This window comes from Thalassophryne amazonica, chromosome 18, assembly GCF_902500255.1.
Source record: "Thalassophryne amazonica chromosome 18, fThaAma1.1, whole genome shotgun sequence".
Lineage (NCBI taxonomy): Eukaryota > Metazoa > Chordata > Actinopteri > Batrachoidiformes > Batrachoididae > Thalassophryne > Thalassophryne amazonica.
Window position 1 is genome coordinate 33,875,494 of NC_047120.1, and position 21,175 is coordinate 33,896,668.

The following is a 21,175-nucleotide window of genomic DNA, read 5'->3' on the forward strand; positions in this document are numbered from 1 at the left end:
TTGTTCTGACACATGCCATGCAGTAACAACCCGATCCACTCAGTGAAACAGGGCTGTCAGAATACGCTGGCTAAATCGTCAAGGTGTAACAGCTGCATAATTTATTAGATGTGCACTCCCATATGCCAGTATTTTAATACAGTCTCCATACGCTGGCTAAATTGTCAAGGTATGACAGAGCCCTAAGGCTGTAATTGTCAACCATTCATCGTAAGTGATGCTACTAGGCTGTCCCATTTTCAAGGCTGCGTGTGAAGGGTTGTGTGCAGCTGGTTTTCCCCAACTGAAAGATAAATCATCAAGTGCCTCCTTCATGGCCCAAACAATCCCATGAGTCATTGCATGATTCCCCCCCCCCCAAGACAAATTTATAGACTTTAGATATACTGTGTGACGTCACCCATAGGTGTTCAATAAAGGCCTGGGCCTGGTTTCATAAAGCAGTCTAATCTTGTTTAGTCGACTAAACTCACTTAGTTGACTAATCTTTTGACGTTAGTCGTTGCACAAAGCACTGAGTTTTGCGTTAGTTTTTAGCCTGGTGCAAAGGAGGCTAATCTTATTTTAATTGACAAAACTTCAGTGTCTTACCTCAAAAATGGTGACTATCGTACCACCAATTAATGGAGCAGGAAAGGAGAGTCTTGTGGTGGGAGCAGGTGCTCCAGGACCGGAATAATCTGTTGGAAATGTTTACAGACACCTAGACCGAGAGCACTTCTCTGGTACAGCAGAAGCAGGAAGTTTGTTCTGTACTGAGATTACCCTGTGGAAAGGACTGAGAGCTGGTTTCAATTTATGGAAGAAAAAAAAAAACCCGCCTGTAAACCTGATTTTGGTTCACACACAGAAATGGTAAACTCAGTTCAGAACAAACTCCATGTTTTTCATGGAGATAAGATCTGAATTTATTCACATTAAGTTGGATTTTGTCTGCACGCAGAAAGGGTAAAACTCAGTACAGAACAAACTCCCCGTTTTTCGTGCCTGCTAATACTGTAAAACATGCATATAATGGATTCAGGTGGACCAGTAAATTGTGTCCGTTATAATCAAAATCGGTTATATGTATAAAATGGACAAAATCCGTTATATGTATAAAACCAACAAAATCTGTTGTATATGTAAGGGATTAGTACAGTCAGGAGGCACCGACCGATCTATGGGGAATCCCCAGTACAAATTAGGCTTGCGTATTTCCTTGATTAAATGGCCTGACCTTGAATCGGGACCTGCCTAATTTAATGACTGGTGAAAACTTTGAGGAAAAAAAAATAAATAAACGCCTGCCCTTAATAAGCGCCAGGCATTATGTGCATTAAAAAGATTACATTCGGTCGAATCACTGTTTCTAAGTCGATGCAAAGTGGTACCTTAAAATCCTAAAGCTTGATTTATGCTTCTCCAGCTCGTTGCCATGCAATGATGTTGATGTGCACATGACCCTTTTAAAGTTCTCTGTTACGTTCTTAATGCAGTTTGCCACAGCAAGTGGCTTTTTCTGGATTAATTGTCCCTCATTGACTCCACTTCTTTATACAGTCATCATCCTCCAATCTAACAGTACGGTACATGTAATTTTCCGGCATGAATTTCGGGTCATTTGAGCCGCTTTGTCCAACAACATGTTGTGAAGTTGGTCATATTTGTGTACTTTTCTGCCAAACATTATTGATCCATGACCGAAATGTTTTTGGCGCGCGCACTGCAAAACTTTTGTTTATGCACCAATGACACCAGATCAATTCCTTGTGAGAACTTGGATGACAATAGATTTGATTCTGATTAGCCTGTAGATAGCACTATCTACAGGCTAGTACTATAGAATATTTGTAGTACTATTGTGTAAATTCTTATGAACAAACAAATAATGAGGTATAGATGTACCTCTCAACAAGATTGGAGCATTTTTACATTTTGGCCAGTGTAATCCTTCATTGACTCCTACCTGGATATAGCAGATGGCAACTGGCGGCAAGCCCATGGGCGACGAAGTGGCGAATCCGAAGGTGAAAATTCGTACTTCTGCGACTGGCCACCCGATGAAAACAAGCTCGGGCTGCATTGATCGTCTTATGAAATCAGCTGGTTTTGTTTTGTCTCTAACAGCCAGCTGACCGCTCTCACTGCCTGGAATGATGAAATATATTCACCAAGCTGAGCTGAAATTGATCATTGTACATTAAATTTACTTTATTGACGAGTCTGACCCCTTTGAAAAGTGACCAAAAATTACATGTATTTGTACTGCGTTCGGTGATGTTTTCATTGACCAAAAACAGCCACCAGAAGGCGCTTGGTAAAGTCCGCAGCAACCCATACTGGATTGTGTCACATGCTAGCTTGACTGAATAATGTCGCCTAACTGCAGATGGTGTCAAACATGATTCATGGTAACAGTTAATGTCAACTGTGATTCACATATCCAAATGCAATAATGGCAACAACATTTAGCATTTATTTGATCATTCAAATCCATGTCAACAGTGTCTACTACCTCACTCCATAAATCTGGTAGTTTTGAGAAAACATTCATCACTGATGCTGTGTGATGAGATTGTCGACTGATGGTACAGGCATATTCTCCATACTATGGAGCTAAATCAAGGCCAAAAGTTTTGTAATCTGAAAATAAAAAAGATTGAAAAAATAAATTTTGAAACTGAAAATTCAATGTTTGTTCTTCAATTTTATAATCATTAAAAAGTATTATCAAAATAAAAATAAGTGTAAGATATAAATTTTGATTCAGCTCTGTAATTTATTTCATTCATATTTCTTTTTCACCTTCAGATCTTTTTTTCACTTTCAGATCTTATTTTTTCAGTTTCAAACTTTTGCCCCCGTTCTGGCGTGGGAGGGCGTGGCTTCGATTGAGAGGGGCGTGGAATTGTGAGTGACAGGGAGAGCAATCAGTCCTCACATGATGTTGCTTTCAGGAAACGTGGGTACTTTGATAATGACAACACTTTCTCTCCACTGTATTGTCTTGATACCTGTAAATAAGGTGATGCTAAAGATGTCTATTACAAGTAATTCTAGACCACTCTTGGTCATTTTGATGTTAAAAACTGGAAAATATGCAAGATGTAAAGTTTAACCCCTATACCTAAATAACTGATGTGTCCCAATCCACACAAGACCGTGAACGCAGCGAAAGCATCGCTGCATGAAAATGAGGCAGGTCGCTCATTTTACAGGCTGCAGTGGAGTGTTACGAGCTTTCTAAGTGACACACGAGAGACCTGGCTCAGCAGATCTGAAGGACACTTTAATATGGACAGAACCAAGCAGACCGCCTGTAAATCCAATCCAAAGCCACCCGAAGAGCGCTACAGGTGGTGTGAAGAAACCTCACCGTTACAGGCCCGGCACTGTGGCACTCCGCCGCTACCAGAAATCCACTGAGCTGTTGATCCACAAGCTGCCCTTCCAGCACCTGGTGAGAGAAATCGCTCAGGACTTCAAGACCGACCTCCGCTTTCAGAGCTCCGCTGTGATGCTCTGCAGGAGGCCGGCGAGGCACCTGGTCGGCAGCTTGTGGATCAGCAACTCGGTGGATCTCTCTCAGCGCCACGCCTGTAACAGTGGGGCTTCTTCACACCGGTCAACTTTGTTACATCATCATTAAATTCACTATCCGGTACAACATACGGATCCACTGAACCAACTGCTACACACCAATCACAATAAACAGCTTTAGCTCGAGGGTTTAAAGCCTCGTAATAAGCTTTCATTATCTCTATTTTCTTTCACGTCCCAGCCGTGAAGTAATCCACGATGGAGACAGGAGCAGAGTCATAAAGTACCCACGTTTCCTGAATGCAACATCATGTGAGGACTGATTGCTCTCCTGTCACTCACAATTCCACACCCCTCTCAATCGAAGCCATGCCCTCCCACGCCAGAATGGGGCCAAAAGTTTGAAACTGAAAAAATAAGATCTGAAAGTGAAAAAAATCTGAAGGTGAAAAAAAGAAATATGAATGAAAATAATTTATTTGATCAAAAAAATTACAGAGCTGAATCAAGATTATTTAAACTGACAAATATATATCTTACGCTTATTTTTATTTTGATATATACTTTTAAATGATTATAAATTCAAGAACATTGAATTTTCAGTTTCAAAATGTATTTTTTCAATCTTTTTATGTTCAGATTACAAACCTTTAATTTTCAGTTTCAAAATTTATTTTTTCAGTCTTTTATTTTCAGATTACAAAACGTTTGGCCCTGATTTAGCTCCCATAATTCTCCACATTAGTGTGTTAGACAAGTTGAACTTAACATTGCTGTGATCTTTGGAACCAGTAATGTATAAAACAGGTTCAGATATAAGAGGAGTAATTGTTGCAGTTCTGCATATTATTTGTCTCGCATTGGTGGCCTTGATAAAAGTAACTTCAGAAACACCTGCTCCTAATTTCTATGCATGCATGTGATGACAAGATTATTCCCCTGCAACGAGTCTAGACATGGAGGATGTGGCACGCAGGTATGTGGTATGATTCATAAGCAAAACAAATGCTTTTTTTCCTATTGATCTCGTGCATCAGTGTTACAGCTTTACTCTCATTATGTACCCCTTTAATTTGGAGACTTACACAATGATGACATTTATTCTTTTGGAGTTATTGTATTAAACTGGAGTGGATGGACTTGTTTACTGCATACAGGGTACATACCCAGGTTTTTGCAAAACCTAGGAATATCCTGTGTCCTTGGTTTGTCCCATCCCTATTTCCACCTGATCATTAATTAGAACGCAGCGAATGTAATTTTACTGCTGAATTAACCTCCCGAATGGCCTGGAAAAGATGAGAACTTGCAAAATCTCTGCACACAAGCAATTTTCCCTCCTACATTTTCATAACATAAAAAAAATTCACACATCCAATGCGTGATGCAGCATTAAAAACACAGACTCAATGTTGATGCCATCTACGTAAGAATCAAAACAGGAAAGAAAATATGATCAGTATTGTTTATCAGTAAAAGTAACGGAAATATTGTTTGACACTTCCACACACCAAGCATTTTTTATACATATATTCAGCATTGGTATATTAATATTCATGGAATAGCATTTAAAACTTCACACCTGTTTTTTTTGTTTGTTTTTTTATAAAAACACAAACAGTGATTTTAAGATTTAAAAGGGCCATATTGTGCAAAATTACTTTTTAATGTATATTTAATAGTAATAATAACAATAATGCGGTGACAGTTGCATAATAAACACCCTCAGAATCCTACAATTGTGTAACTGTGCATTTACATATTTCTTGATGTAAGCATAATTTAGGTACGCTCAGTCTGCGGGGACAAATGGAGAGACGCCTGCTCTCCCAAAGCGCAGGTCTTAAACATTTGAAACTCACTTTAGAGACCTGATAAACACGGGAAAGGTTGTTATTCAGTTTTTTAATTTTTTATTCATTTTATTATTATTTTTTTGTTTGTTTGTTTTTTTGTTTTTTTTGGGGGGGGGTAACATAGTGTGGATGTGTGTACCTCTACAGTGGCCTAGAGAGGCCACAACATGCATAAGACAACCCTAGCAAATACAAAAATACCGACATCTACTCTACAACTGGTAATTGTGTCAAAAAATGTCTTGCAAATTGAAAAAAAGGACCAAAAAGCAAAGAACACAAATATGACTTAGAACACATGCAATAACATGTTTGGATGTTGTTAGTATGTCCAGTGTGTAGTGGCTATCTACAGCACATCTGTGTTTTTTTGTGTGTGTGTGTGTGTGTGCGTTGTGTGAATTAGCAGCAGACACATTAAAATCATCCACTTTCTATACCCACTTACTCCATTTAAGGGTCACAGGAGGGCTGGAGCCTATCAGCACTCATAGGGTGAAAGTTGGGGTACATCCCGGACAGGATGCCAGTCTATCGCAAACAATAATAAACGGTTGTGTAATTCTTTTGTGTTCTTTGTGTTTTCTCAATTTGCAAGGCATTTTTGAGGCAACTACTTGTTGAATTAACACAAGTCTTTTTTTGTTTTTTACTATGCAAGTGTTGTCTTAATTCAGAAGTGTAGTGGCTTCTCTCAACCACTGTACGTTTGGCAACAAGCTTTAATCTGTACTATTCACTTGCTTAAACCGTGTGTAATATGACTCCTTCAACGGAAATATATTGATAGAAAGTTTGAGAAATCCTTGTAGTTCAGGGTAAGGAGAGGTACCCCCCCCCCACACACACACCTAAAGCACCATTAGCAAGCATGACATCATAAAAAAATACGTAAACTGTAACCGTTCAAGTTTTTATCCTGAACCGTAAAACAAAGCAAGCTTCCAGATTCCAGGAAGATACCATTAAGTGCCCTGGCCTTGATCTGAATTTTCATAATTATTTTATCGAATTCTGTTGCTTCTGTGTGCATGTCCAGGAAAAAAAAAAAAAATGAAATAAAGAATGTCCTTGAGCTGGTGTTACTCCTCCATAAGTGCCCAGGCCTCTTCAGCTTTCATGTAGTACTGGTTAGCCAGCCGCCCCTTCATGGCAGCCGTAGCGGCTTCTGCTGCCTCTGTAAACAAGTCACCTGTAACGACACACACACAGTGACAACAATTCGCTACATTCTTCAAAGTTTAGTCAGAAACTAACATCACTAGCGCGTGTTTGTGTTGTTGCACGCTAGCTGTTGAAATCCACCATTTCAAAAGGCCAGTCACACAAGGTTGTAGTTTCTATGCTGTCGTGAAAATTGTCCTGTCAACTTAGTGTTTATAAATATTCTATTTCTGATATTCTGTTTCTGAATCTACTCCAGCTGTGGTACGTTTGCTAGCTCCCTTGCTAACACACTGGGCGCTGATGGTCAAGTTGAAGGCTTGCGACCAGAGGATCCTCAGTTCAAATCCCCCATCAGACTGGAAAATCACTAAGCACCCTTGGGCAAGGCCCTTAATCCCCAAGGTGCTCCCAGTGTGCAGTTGAGCACCTCGCATGGCAGCACCCCAACATTGGGGTGAGAGGGCAAAATGCATCACTGTAAAGCACTGACTGTGAAAAAACACTACATGAATGCAGTCCATTTACCAACATCAACAGGAGTGACCAAAGGAATGGCTCTCAGCAGTCAATATCCTAAATTCTAGTCCCAACAAAGCTTTTCATACACAACATGGAGACACAGAAGCCAGACTGGAATTTCCACTTTAATGGTTATGAAGTCTTTAATAAGTGAAGTCAGCAAGTACTCCTGGATAACATATTCAAAGCTCTACCTCTGTTCACCTCCAACTGCTCCGCTTATCATGTGAAAAACTGTTTCAGACAGTAGCAGGTGCAATTTTGCCCCCAATCAAGTATTCAGTTTTGTCATCTCATCTTCTCTTCATGTATGGTTCTGTTGAGCTGGTATTGACTAACCTGCTTTCTGGGGGTCAGCGGTGAGGTTGTAGCCACCCTCTTTGTACATCTCAGCCTCTCTGGCCAGCAGCAGGTAGCTGGGCTCATCCTGTGTGCCGTCGAACTCTCCTCCCTCGTCATAGTCGGTCATATTCAACACCCTGTCGTACCACTGCATGGCCACATTCCAGTCTTGCTTTCTGAGAGTGGAAAAAATTATAGAAACAAAGAGACCTTAGTCTGTAGTTCATCCTTGAAACCCCCTTTTCCTACAAATAAAAGCAGCTCTAAAATTTCCTCTAGGGGGCAATATTCTCAAGACTATGTTCCAGGATTCATATTTCCCTCATATAGTCCATGAGCCAAGCAAGTTTTTGATACCTTAAGGTGGTACCAATTATTAGAAAGTGATGCAAATTATTGGTTGAGTTAGTAAGATTTTAAAAAGGAATAGTTTGCACCATCTGTCATGCTTAGTTATCATGTTACAGGGTAACATATGTCACATGTCATAGAATCCAATGGACATCAACATTGTTGACCTTTACTTTGGAGACCAAACATTCAGTACAGTCAAAACTATTCCATTTATTAATCGTTTTATTTGAACCAATAATTTGCATCATTTTTTACTGAAATTGGAGCAAGTGTAACTTTTCACCCTGTACAAACTGAAACTGGTCTTTGTCACCATTTTTGCTGTTTTTACCCCATAACATTAGATAGACATAGATAGATAGACCAAACTATACCTTTTTGGAATCGTTAATATCAGACAAATAATGTGGTACAGTCTTCAACATGACAAGCATTTTTAAATTTTGACCTCTGTGTAATTCTTCATTGACCCCTCGCTGGCTACAGCTGCCACCCTGGGATTCCTGTGATACATTTTTGTGTAGGCCATGGTACACTGAGGCTGGATTCTAAGTGTTGTTTCGTCACCTTAAGTGGTACAGATTAGGTCAAAATTGAAGACTGGCTCATGGACTAATACAGACTTCAAATTCCAAAAAGTCTGTTATCATATCAATAACTCTGCCATCAGAGTTACTCCACATTTACACACTGCAGACACCCCAAAACTTACTAAATAATGCCTCACTTCTCCAAATTAACCTTAGAGGGGTTATGTTTTGACAGGACAGATAGCTTGAGGCCCAGATAATTTCGTTATTCTCTCCATACTGAGTGAGATTTGGGTCAGAAACCTTAAAAACTAGACTTTAGCTAAACAGCCAAACATGAAAGAATTAAAGGAGACCTGCATTGAAAAAAATGCAGTCAGATTTTTTGAACAAAAAATGACTTACATTTACACATGAGATCCTTCTGAATGTAGTAAAGTAAATCTGCAAGCCCAGATCTGTCATTCAACGGAGAAATCTCATTTGAAAATGACAAATTTTACAGCTAACATTTAGCCCTCCGCAAATTGTCCCTCTCATCATGGACGCTGCCGAGACGTCACGGACAAGACCCTCTCCCAGCATGCATTGCGCCAATGTATTTGTGGATTTACGTCAGTTTGCATCTGCACCTTTTTCTTGTCTTATACGGAAGGATCTACTTTTTTTAAACGTCATATTGTCTTGCGGCACGTTTGGGTGAGTACACATTTCTTTATTTGTGCTTGAAAATTATTTTGGGGGACTTTTCATACGACCGTTTGACTGAGTGGTGTCGCATTGAAAATCTACTGTCTTTCGCCTCCGGTACCGTCACGGGGTACGGAGGCAGGACCCGCAAAGAATCCAAGTCATTAAAAAGTTAGAAATCTCTCTCAGCGGCCACAGAGCTCTGCAGCTCCGATAAACGAGACGTACGGCGCTGCAGAAAGTCTGTCCTTGCAGCAACAGGTGTTACCGGCCGCTCGCATCAAAACAGCGAGCGTATTCTCTGGACTTGTGCCAAGTGTGCTGCACCTCCATTCAGTAGAGAGGGACGTGGTGCTGGCTGCACAACAGACACGGGCGATGTGAGTGGCCCGCTTCTGTGTTTACCGAGCACGACTTGGTAAGCGCAGCGGAGGCAGAAAGCGAGGCATCGGTGAAGAACGGCGCCCGCTGTCGATGCGTTGCTGATCTGAGCACACAGATCTGTATCTCACATTCATTGCAGCTTACTTTGGATGTTGAAACCAGGACGTGTATAAGTAACATTACTAACAGATAAAATCAATTTCAATGCGGGATCGGACTGAAGGCGGGAGCGCGTCGTCTTGTCCCTGACGTCATGGAAATGATACGGCTGTACAAACTGCTTTCACAGAGGGGCTAAATTTTAGCTGCAAATTTGTCATTTTTAAATGAAGATTTCTCTGCTGAATTACAAATTTGGGCTTACAGATTTACTTTACTGCATTCACAAGGGTCTTATAAATACATATCAGCTATTTCTTTCTGAAATCTGACCACATTTATTTCAATGCAGGTCTACTTTAAACACTAAAACTCAGGATAACTGGTTGTTAAATTCTCAGTACTTTCAATATTTGATGTCGACATGTTGCTGTTGTTGAAGCCATTTGGGACCCCCACCCCCCCACCCCCACCTTTGTCTGAACAGAAATGAGGCTTTATGTTTGGGATGTAAACAAACCCACATTTGATTAAGCTGTTAAAGGATTTTCTAACACAGAAACTATTGAAGGAAAAGGAGACGGAACAAATTTTAATATTACTACATGCATAAATTGTTTTAATTTTTTTTTCTTTTGGCAGATTTGACACTTGCTAACCTGTCTGCTGACAGGTTCAATCCATTATCGAAGGCTCTGGCCATGATGATCATGGAGGATCTGTCCCCAGCATCAGCAGCCTGCAGAAGATACTTGAAACCTTTCATCTTATTTCCTGCAGTGTCCTGCCAATTAGAAAAAAAGAGGAAGAAAAATTTATTTGTCAGAATGCAAGCATGGACGACAATAATAAATAACCAGTAAGAACCAAAGGACAACGGAGAAGAAAAAAATAAATAAGAGTACATCCAGCTGTAGGTCTGGCAGTATGTGGTGCGGCAGCTGCAGATAGCACTGTCCCAAAGCGATGATCGCTTCCAGCTCTCCACACTGAGCGGCTTTTTTCTAGGTGATACAGGGCTGAGTCCTGATCCCAAGGCTCGTCCTTCTCACAGAAACGACCTGCTTCATGGTAGCGTACTATAGCAAGGTGGACCTAAGGATGAGAAAAAAAAGAAATTTTATATATATATATATATATATATATATATATATATATATATATATATATAATCTCGCAGGAGTTACATTCTAAAAATAGCCCGCAATAGGCGAAATCCGCGAAGTAGTCAGCGTTTTTTTTTACAATTATTATAGACGTTTTAAGGCTGTAAAAACCCCTCACTACACACTTTATACACTTTTCTCAAACAGGCATTAACATTTTCTCACTTTTCCTCTCATGTGTAAACACTCTCAAAGTTCAACCTTAGTAGAAAATAAGACCAGAGAAAAAAATACGTTTTCCTATAAATAATTATGATGGCTTTTAGAACTAACAAATAAAATTTTAACGATCAACCTATGAGGTTGGACACATAAGAAATTATTAATCGTGACTGACCAGTATTTCACAGTTCCTCTGATCGCGCCTCTGCGCCGTGGCGCCGCGCTGCTGTCGCGCCTTTTTCCACTGAGTGACACGTCGGTGCAGGTGTCTTTTTCCGAGTGAAGAACAGAGTTATGGGTAGTTGTTGGCGCTCTTTTTTCTTCTGGGCGAGAAGATTCTTATAAACAGACACGCAGAACCACAATGCACGTACTCTCCCTTTGCGGTGCGGCGACCAGCCTGCTTGATGAGGACGCAGAACACAATGTGCTGTATAAAAAAAAAAAAGCATGCAAAATTGGACCTAAAAAAATCTGTGAAACTGCGAGGCCGTGAAGGTGAACCGCGTTATAGCGAGGGACCACTGTATATATATTAAAGACATGCAGGTTAGGTGAATTGGAAACTTTAGAATTGCCCAGGTCTCCCTTGCAAAAGAGATCTCGATCTCAATGGGACTAACTTGGTTAAATAAAGGTTAAATTAAAATATATATAATATCCATATCTATCTATCCATCCAGTCATTTTTCCACAGTTGGAATTAGAACCTTCACAGGAATCAGCACCTGATCTGAACAGGATACATGGATTTTGACAGGTAACACCAGAGCTAATTCTTGACAAATCAGGGATTTCTGAGGGTCCTTTCACTCCTATATTTTGGTCCAGAACATCAGATTTTTGAATTTGATGTGAACCAAAAAAAAAAAAAAAAAAAAAAAAAGCAGGTGTGAAAGCTGTCTTGGACTACAGTGCAGACCAAAGAACCAGAATTTGGTCTGAACAAAAGAGGTCGCAGTCCCAATCAACTGAAAACTGTTTGTTTGCAGTGTGAAAACAAGTTTTTGACAGTATACCAATTATAGGAAGCCGAGTCAGGTTATTGAGTCCCATTAAACAGAGGGAGAAGAAAGGAAAGTAATAAAAATGAGCTGTGGGAGCACATGGGGATCAGAGAAAGTAAGTTTCTAAATTGCAATTTGGTCAGAAGAACAAAAAAAAGTCAAGTCGAAAAGATACATAAAAAATTTTTCCCATTCAAGTGGAGCGATCTGCCAAATTACAAACAATCATTGTGAAGTACGGGTAGACAAAGCCTCGATAGTTGGTGACGTTGGGGCGCAAGTACGTCATGAAAACATCTTCAGCGCAAACACACTATTGCAATGTGGAAAAAAAAAAAAACTGACACCATGGGCCTTGATAATGATTTTGTTCTGGACTTTCAAGTGCGTCTGGAAATTAGAAACTGCACATTTGGGTAGCGTGGAGACCTCTAGGAGGTTTGACTATCTGGTTGCCTCAGTTTGAAAGGATGCCTCTATTTTAAAAATTTTCAGGACAGGCCCCACTGGAAGGAGGCCCTGAGGTAACCAAGAACACCCCGGAGAGGTTGTACATCTCATCTATCTTACAAACAATGTTTTCCAAACAGAAGCTACAGAATGTTGTTTGGGGAAAAGGATGACGTGGCTGCCACCGTGACTCTGGGGGGGGGAAATCAATGGGGGGAAACAGAAGAATACCTATATGAAATACCTACAATCACACATGGATTCATAATTTAAAAGACAAACTATCATCAGGAGCACTTACAGCACCTGCGTTAATGACAAACTAACAAGCTAAAATCATCTGGTTCTGTGCTCCCTTACCTTTCCAAGGATTGACTGGCCAAGTTTCTTCTGCGCAAGAGCAGCAAGTCGCTCCATCTCAGTGGCAACACAGGAAGGTCGGTGCTCGTGAGCACGAGATGAATGATAGAAGCTCCACTTCTCATCTGTCACCTGAATCACGGGCATCCAGCAAAACAAGGGGAGATGGAACAATCCCCGACCCCCCCCCAAAAAAACGGAGAACATTACCAGCTGGCCTTCAGTGAGGTGATTAGACAGCTGGACAGTTTAAGGAGAAGATTGGCTTTTTCAAACTAGGTTCTATTTTTACATGTTTTGGGGCTCATCTGTTCACTCTGGACAAAAATGAATGGAATCTGTGTAGAATTTATTTAGAACACAAACACCACATTAGCAAGTAGAAGGTAACAACTAATTAATGTTACTGGATGTGGTAGTAACAACTCTTGCTGCTTCTCTTTACCACTGTATGTCCAGACCACTTCAATGTTGAACGAATTGTGTGCATATTTGCCTCGATAAACATAAATAAAGTTTTTAAAATAAGTGATTACACAGTTGGCCTGGCTGTCCTTCTCCTTGTAGCTTTCCACTGGGTCATTACAAGTTGATTGCAGAGTAAGAGCTTGTTCTATAAGAACCAGTCCTTTTTTCCACAGTTGACTTGTAATCACCCAGTGGAGAGCTACAAGGAGGGGGACAGCTAGGCTAAGGTAAGAGGCTAATTGTAATTGCTCATTTTCAAAAGTTTATTTAGATTATGTGTGAGGAAAAAGTGCATACATTTATCTCTGCATTGAAGTGGTCCACACAACCGGTCACATCTAATGATGTTTGTGCCTGTTTGGTGGTCATAGGTTGATTGTGCAGAGTTGTTATTACCCCATCCAGGAACATTAGTCAGTTAGCTTCTGTCTGCGAACTCTGCGTTGGTGTTATCAATGAATAATGTGCCGATTAAATCAGTTTTTGTTCTGCAAGGTGACCCCAAAACATCTAAACACAGAGCCTAGGTCGTACTTTGCCAGAATTCTCCTTTAGGTGCAGGCAGAAAGGCAGGAACTCTCAGGGGTATACTCTAAAACCTGCTGCAACTTCCACCAATTACTGACATGTAAGTAATTAATTAATAACACAGATCTGTAATTAACTATAGTTATGTCAGCCATGAATTCAGAGCAGAAGGAGAACACCCCTACTAGTCAAAGAGTGAAAGTTAAATCATATAATGGGAAGATGAGAACATACGGGTGCACTGGAGAAATTCAAGGGCAACAGGGTAAACAAAAGGTTGGAACAGAGGCAGATGGTGTTTCTTTTCTCTGTAATTTGTCTTCTCAGGCCAATGAATTGAAATACTCACTCATCTTCAACCGCTTATCCAGAATCGGGTCATGGGGCAACAGCTCCATCAATGGACCCCAAATTTCCCTTTTCCTGGGCCACATTTACCACCTCTGACTGGGGGATACTGAGGCATTCCCAGGCCAGTGTGGAGATATAATCTCTCCACCTAGTCCTGGGTGTCCCCCATGGTCTCCTCCCAGATGGATGTGCCTGGAACACCTCCCTAGGGAGGTGTCCAGGGATCATCCTTACCAGATGCCGGACCCACCTCAGCTGGCTCCCTTTATCGCGAAGGAGCAGTGACTCTACTCCAAGCCCCTCATGGATGACTAAGGGAGACATCGGCCTCTCTCCTGAGGAAACCCATTTCGGCCACTTGTACCAGTGATCTAATTCTTTTGGTCATGACCCAACCCTCATGACCAGTGGTGAGAGTAGGAATGAAGACTGAGCAGTAGATTGAGAGTATCGCCTTTTGGCTCAGCTCCCTTTTTGTCACAACAGTATGGCAGAGCAAATGCAGAGCGAATATCTTTGCTGCACAGATTCTCCAGCCAATCTCACACTCCATTGTCCCCTCACTCATGAACAAGACCCCGAGGTACTTGAACTCCTTCACTTCGGGCAAGACCTCATTCCATACCCAGAGCAGGCAATCCATCAGTTTGCTACCGAGAACCATGGCCTCAGATTTAGAGGTGCTAATCTTCATTCCAGCCACGAACCAATCCAATGAGTGCTGGAGGTCACAGACCAATGAAGCCAGTAGGACCACATCATCTGCAAAAACCAGTGATGACACCCTCTTCCTCCAACTACACCTCTATATCCTGTCCATGAATGTCACAAACAGGATTTGTGACAAGGCACAGCCCTGACGGAGGCCAACCCCACCGGAAATAAGTTTGACTTACTGCTGAGATCCCGAACACAGCTCTTACTTTGTGAGTACAGAGGTTGGGTGGCCCTGAGAAGGGACCCCTCACTCCATACTCCCGCAGTACCTCCCACCGTATGTCCCAGGCAGTGGTGGGCACAGCTAACCAAAAAGTTAGCTTTGATAACAGCTAATCAGCTAACTGAAAAGTTATCTTTTATGAAGCTAAGCTGATAAACCACCAAAAAAATTATCGGAAGCTATAGCTAACCGATAACCAATAACTTTCAGTATTGTCTCCCGTACACTTGCAACTACTAACAAGCTAACAGGTGAGTTTTAACACCACGATCACTTCTGGTAGCATCAAAGGCGATCACAAACCCAAACAATGAGTCAGCACTTCTGTATTCCCTGCCCACTGCTGGAAGCTCCTGTTTACTACATATTTTGCAGCAGTGCAGCAGTTGAGAGAGGCTAAGCTCAACTCTACACACACAAAAAACAAGTCATTAATCCTTAACAGAATACAGCAGTGCCACCGTGAGGCAGAGCTTTTTTGACTTATGGTTTGATTTATAAATTAAATTAATTCAGATAGAATAACTCCATTAATGTCAATTCTATCATTTGTATAAAGTTAAAATATAACACATATCTTTTAATTTTAAATAATGCACTAATTCAGAAGTTCTGTAACAACAAACACAGACAGATGCCAAAGGGATTATGGGTAAATGAGCCTCCGCTAACACCGATTGCTTGACTCATTCATTCTATGTAAAATGTCAATGTGAGGTGCATGTTTGTGTTTACATAGAAATTTGCTTTTGTAAAATATCCCTTATTGTTAAAAAAAGCCATTTGCAAAAGCCAAAAAGTCAAGTTGTGATTAGACAACCGTCTGATATAACCGGGGTCAAAATAAATAGAACACTGCCATCTGATTGCAGTAGAGACCGTGAAAACTTGCCAAAACAAATATTCCAAATAATCTGTCTGCTAAGTTTAAGATGCATGGAATTTAATAAACGCAAACTGAATTTCAGACATCTTATATATATATTACTCTGGAACAAAGATGACAGACAGTGTTTGATATAAGCAGGACTCTAAAGCAAACAGGAAGCGATTGCAGCTCACAATGATTCCAACTGAAAATAATGGAGAAGGAATCTGGGCTTCTTCTGGCATTTTTACATAAAACAAACAAAATAACATCTATAAACCCAGAGAATATATTTACAAGAGTTTTAGGCACAATATACAAAGGGTTTAATTCTGTTGTCCGTGTGGAGCCTGATCAGAGTGTCTCAAATGCATTTCTTCTGTTTAATTCTGTTGTCCGTGTGGAGCCTGATCAGAGTGTCTCAAATGCATTTCTTCTGTCGTGAATGTACTGAAATTACACATAATGCACCTAGACACAGCATGTCCACACTAAAACCTTCAAAATTAGTACATTACTTTAAAACTAAAACATATATCTGATATTTTCACTTTATAAAACTTCAGACGTGATGTTAATTTAAATAACTTTTAAAATTTTAACCATAAGTTAAAACTGTATGTCTCTGGATGACTTGGGTGATATTGCCAGCGCATCAGTATGGGGTCAAAAGAATTATCTTTTTTGTTTGTCTGTTTGTTTTTGTTCTGTTCTGTGACCAGTTCACCTTTGCCTGCAGAGGATAGAGTGGTTTCTCCTGGAACTAGCTCTCCTCTGTTTGCAGAGGATAGAACTGTGCATCTACTACAAAACATTTAACAGGTAGGTACTCAGATCTTTGATTTCAGATTTCACAAATGTTTCTAACTGTTAAGCTTTGTTCACTACACCTGCAAAAATATGTTAGCGGTCTAAAAATTATCGGAAGATAATTAGTCCCGTGATGGTTTTCAAAGTTATCTGAAAAGCTAATCCAATAATGAAAACATTAGCTTCGATAATTAGTAGTTAGCGGATTAGCGGAGCTGTGGCCACCACTGCTCCCAGGGTTCCCGATCATACAACTTCTCCAAGTCCCCAAAAACACATGTAGATTGGATGGGCATACTCCCAGGCACCCTCCAGGATCCTTGAGAGTGAAGAGCTGGTCGGTTGTTCCACGGTCAGGACGGAACCTGCATTGTTCCTCTCAATCAGAGGTTCGACTATCGGCCACGCCCTCCTTTCCAGCACCCTGGAGTAGACTTTACCAGGGAGGCTGAGTAGTGTGATGCCCCTGTAATTGACACACACACACACACACACACACTCTGGTTCTCTTTTTTTAAATATGGGGACCACCACCCCAGTTTGCCACTCCTTAGGCATTGTCCCAGACCTCAACGCAATGCTGAAGAGATGTCTCGTCTCATCCAAGACAGTCCCTCCACACCCAGAGCCTTCAGCATTTCAGGATGGATGTCATCAATCCCTGGGGCTCTGTCACTGAAGGTTATTTGACTGAATGAATGTTGAATTGAAATAGTCAAATTTTAACAAAATTTGCTTCAGTTATGACATTTCAGAGACGTCATAAGTTTATTGCAATGAAGTTGCTCCACTGAACACAGGAGAATGTTTAGCTGCTGAACCTTTGTGTGAATAATTATGGATTTGTTGTCTTGACTGCGTGTACTAAAGTTTACAGAGAATTTTGACAAAGCTACCATCTTCCTCTAGGGAATAAACAGAGGGCATGCAATCGCTAAAAGAGGAAAACTGAGAAATTGATTTCACCGATGAACAAGTGATGAGGGAAAAATGCAAAAGACTGGGAAATGAAAGGCAAAGGTGAGGAACATTTGAGCAGGCTGAGTTGATTATTACTATTTTTTGTGAATGAAAAAGACAATGAGGACTTGTACACACTGATTTTCTTTATGTTTCTTTACCCGTCTGAAACTGTCGTCATCCGATTCTGAATAATGCCTGTGGTAGCGGTGATGGACCTACATGATGATGATGATACAAAATTCATTACAAAAACCTACAGTCATTAATTTGAAATGTCAAACCTAATGTGGACAAAGGTAAGTGTTTGCAGACTAACAAATGCAGAAAAGATTGATGGATCACAGAGTAGAATACAAACAATAACAGGTCTCATGAGTTAGGGTCTGCACCCATTAAAGGGAGCTAATGTAGCCCATCAGTGCGCTTAAAAACTGATATTAAACAACTGTACCAATATTGTGCAATAGATACCCTGAAGTGAATTAGCTGGGGAAGAAAAAACAAACCAAAAAACAAAAATTTTTACCCTCCAGATTCTAGGGAGCAAAAATCCTTTGTAGAGTACTTGAAATACTACAACAACACATTTCAACCCATTTTGCTTTTGGAAAAGCTTATGATTGTAGCAGCCAGACAGTTGGAATACTACATGGTTATATCACACCCCCAGCAAAGAAATACTAAAGGTATTCAATTCAAAAAGTAATCTCATGCCACATTAATTAGTCTTGACCACTCCAAAACTCAAGTGTTGGTCTTGACACCGGGAATTTGTAGTGGTCGAGAGACAGTCAAGACCCAGTCCAGATTTGAGTACTACACCACTATCTAAAGCACAGTTAAAAATGTGTTTGTCTAAATATGACTCTTTTGAAATGCATCTTCAACACCAATAATGTATAGTAACGACTGTCTATATAATATATAAAAAGGTCAAATAATTTGTTTTCAGCCATTGTTTCTTTGTGGGTCAAATGAGGACTTTGTACAGTATGTAATTTCATTCAAAAATGTTTGAACTAGTCCTATGTTTGATATATCCATGAGTACTTATTAGTTAACAGCTTACCCAAACCATTTTTGAGTGCCTGCTGGAAAATCCTACAAATCAATCCACGAAAATGTCAAGCTGAAATGAAAGTGAAACTCAAATCCTTACTCCATCTAAATGGTCACTTGGGTCCCCATCGCTTCTTCTCTCGCTGGGATAGCCACTGTCACCACCATTCTCACATTCCTGCAGATACAAAGGCCAAACTCAATTTCATACCTCATATTTTAAAATATTTCACTTTTGTAGCACACATTACTAGAGAGAACATACTGTATGATAAGCTTTAATTACTATATTTTCCAGAATATGCTGCTTTTCTTATTTTTTAAAACTTTATATATGAGAAAATACTGCATAATCATCTAAGCCACAAGATGGCACCATCTATATGAAAGGTAGGGGAAGTGATGGTCAAGTAAATGGACTGCATTTATATAGCACTTTTCCACCTGCAACAAAATAATGCCTCACATTCACCCCTATGTGAGGGTACTGCCATACAAGGCGCTCACTACACACCGGGAGCAATACGGGAATTAAAGACCTTGCCCAAAGGCCCATAGTATTTTTCCAGTCAGGCTGGGATTTGAACCGAGGATCTTCTGGTCTCAAGCCCAACGTCTTAACCACTAGACCATCATCTCCCCTAGATAAAGCAGTAGGCTTGTGACCAAAGGATTGTCTGTTCAAATCCCCGGCACACCGCAAACCCACTCAGGGCCCTTGAGCAAGGTCCTTCATCCCTAAATTGTACCCCAACATCAGTGTATGGGTGTGAATGTGTAACTGTAAAGTGCTTTGTCCATAAAAGTGCTATATAAATGCAGTCCATTTGTAATTTAATATGAGTGACAAGCGGTTTCTGTATATTGAATGAGATACTGTGATTCACACCATTAAACTAAATGCCAACCATCACAAAACAAGAAGAAGTTCTCAATGAGAAAAATGCTCTTTGTCTTCGAGAATAAGGAAATTAAATAATCATGCTCTCAACCTGAAAGATCACCGTCCAGAATAAAAAGAAGGAATCTAATCTTTATACTACAATGTATATTAACAAATAAAATAAAGTGATGACACACAACATGAAATATCTTGGGTTCAAATTGTCAGCAGTAAAATAGAGGTCAAAGTAAATCTAAGTATCACTGCTTTTTTTCCCCCTACCTCATTTTTCATATTGTCTGAAGTATTTCTGATTTGGGGTTATAATCAGAACAACACTTGTTTGGACTGTATGAAACAAGAACAGCAACAACAAGCTAAGCCAAGTCTATACTACAAATTTTTAAAGAAGGAGTTTTCAAATGTTCATTACATTACTTGTTTACCTCAGCTATGATCATCTATTCAGTAGCCAAAAGAAGCACTTTACTCATTAATTAGCTTCCTAGCTTCTGCTTGTGAACACAGCATTTTGGTTATAAATAAATATGTACCAATTCAATTAATTTTGCTTTTTGTAGCATGAAGCAATAAGACAGTTTCAAAAATAAATGTAACTTATAGGCCGTTGTGGCTTGTATTGTATAACTTTTTCCTCTTCATGGAACATTTTGGCACGTTATACGCTGGATGCCCTTTCTTACGCAACTAATCACATGCATATTCACTTTGTATCTCTTGTGGTGACCCCGAGTGAAACAAGGGAGATTGAAGGTACGTACTAGAACACATTTTTGGACAGATGTGACTAATACTCTGGTGTGACTTATAGTTCAGAAAACACAGTAGATGTTATTATGTTTGTGCATTCATCTGCTTTTTGGTTTGTTAACAGGGTTGAGATCCAACAAATAGCTTTCAATAAATTTGTAAATACATTTAGGAGAGAGAACAGTCTAATCCTCCTGTAGTTGTTGCAATCCAGGAGATTACTCATTCCCTTCCAGAGAAGGACAAGCACTTTCTTCCAGCCTGCTGGAATGATAGGTTTCCCAAATGAAAGCAAGGATGCTTGGAATTCCAATTGGACCTCATCTTCACCCCAAAAAGCCCTGACAGTTCACAGCTGACTGAGGGGTGAGACACCAGAATCCTGTCACCAGAGATGTCCAACATCCTGGCAGGTGACTACTCTTATACAACTGTTCAAAGTAGTTGGCAAAAGGGGACAGTACAGCAGTCATCTGTCCGGATCGCACCATCACTTGCCATGTCTATGGTGGTCAGTGGTATAGGTTTGGAGGAAAGCAGGGCTTCAATTCCTCTGTCAACATCCCAATGGTCACTAGACGACAGACGGCATAGACTCCTCTCAGATATTTGTCCTTTTCTACCCTCTGTGACACTGCCACCTTCTAAGCTCCCTAGACAGCGCAGAATTGCCAGAAAGCATATGATAATATTTATCATGCCCTCTGAGATTAAACACCTTCTCATGTGAAGGTTGGTGGCACCAGTGCAATCCCTGGCAGCTTTGAAGGTGTTGTCACCAAAGGACTTCTGCATTCCATTTCAGTCATTTGTTGCATCCATGTTTGTAAGTCTTCCACTCAGACTGCATGTATGCCCCTGCAAAACAATTTGATCTTGACGTCTAGGTATATTAAGCCTGGGACACATGAATCCTTATTGAAGTC

General features: G+C 40.3%; 1 protein-coding gene across 1 annotated transcript in view; it reads right to left on the reverse strand.

The window, feature by feature from the left end:
• Positions 1-4,296: 4,296 nt before the first annotated feature.
• The window catches only part of eef2k (eukaryotic elongation factor 2 kinase), a 46,983-nt gene continuing 30,104 nt past the window's right edge, over positions 4,297-21,175 (reverse strand). The window contains 8 exon segments of the mRNA XM_034193530.1: positions 4,297-6,570; positions 7,404-7,582; positions 10,123-10,247; positions 10,369-10,464; positions 10,466-10,558; positions 12,609-12,740; positions 17,695-17,751; positions 18,696-18,773. Coding sequence (XP_034049421.1) covers positions 6,461-6,570; positions 7,404-7,582; positions 10,123-10,247; positions 10,369-10,464; positions 10,466-10,558; positions 12,609-12,740; positions 17,695-17,751; positions 18,696-18,773 — 870 coding nt within the window. The 3' untranslated portion in view covers positions 4,297-6,460.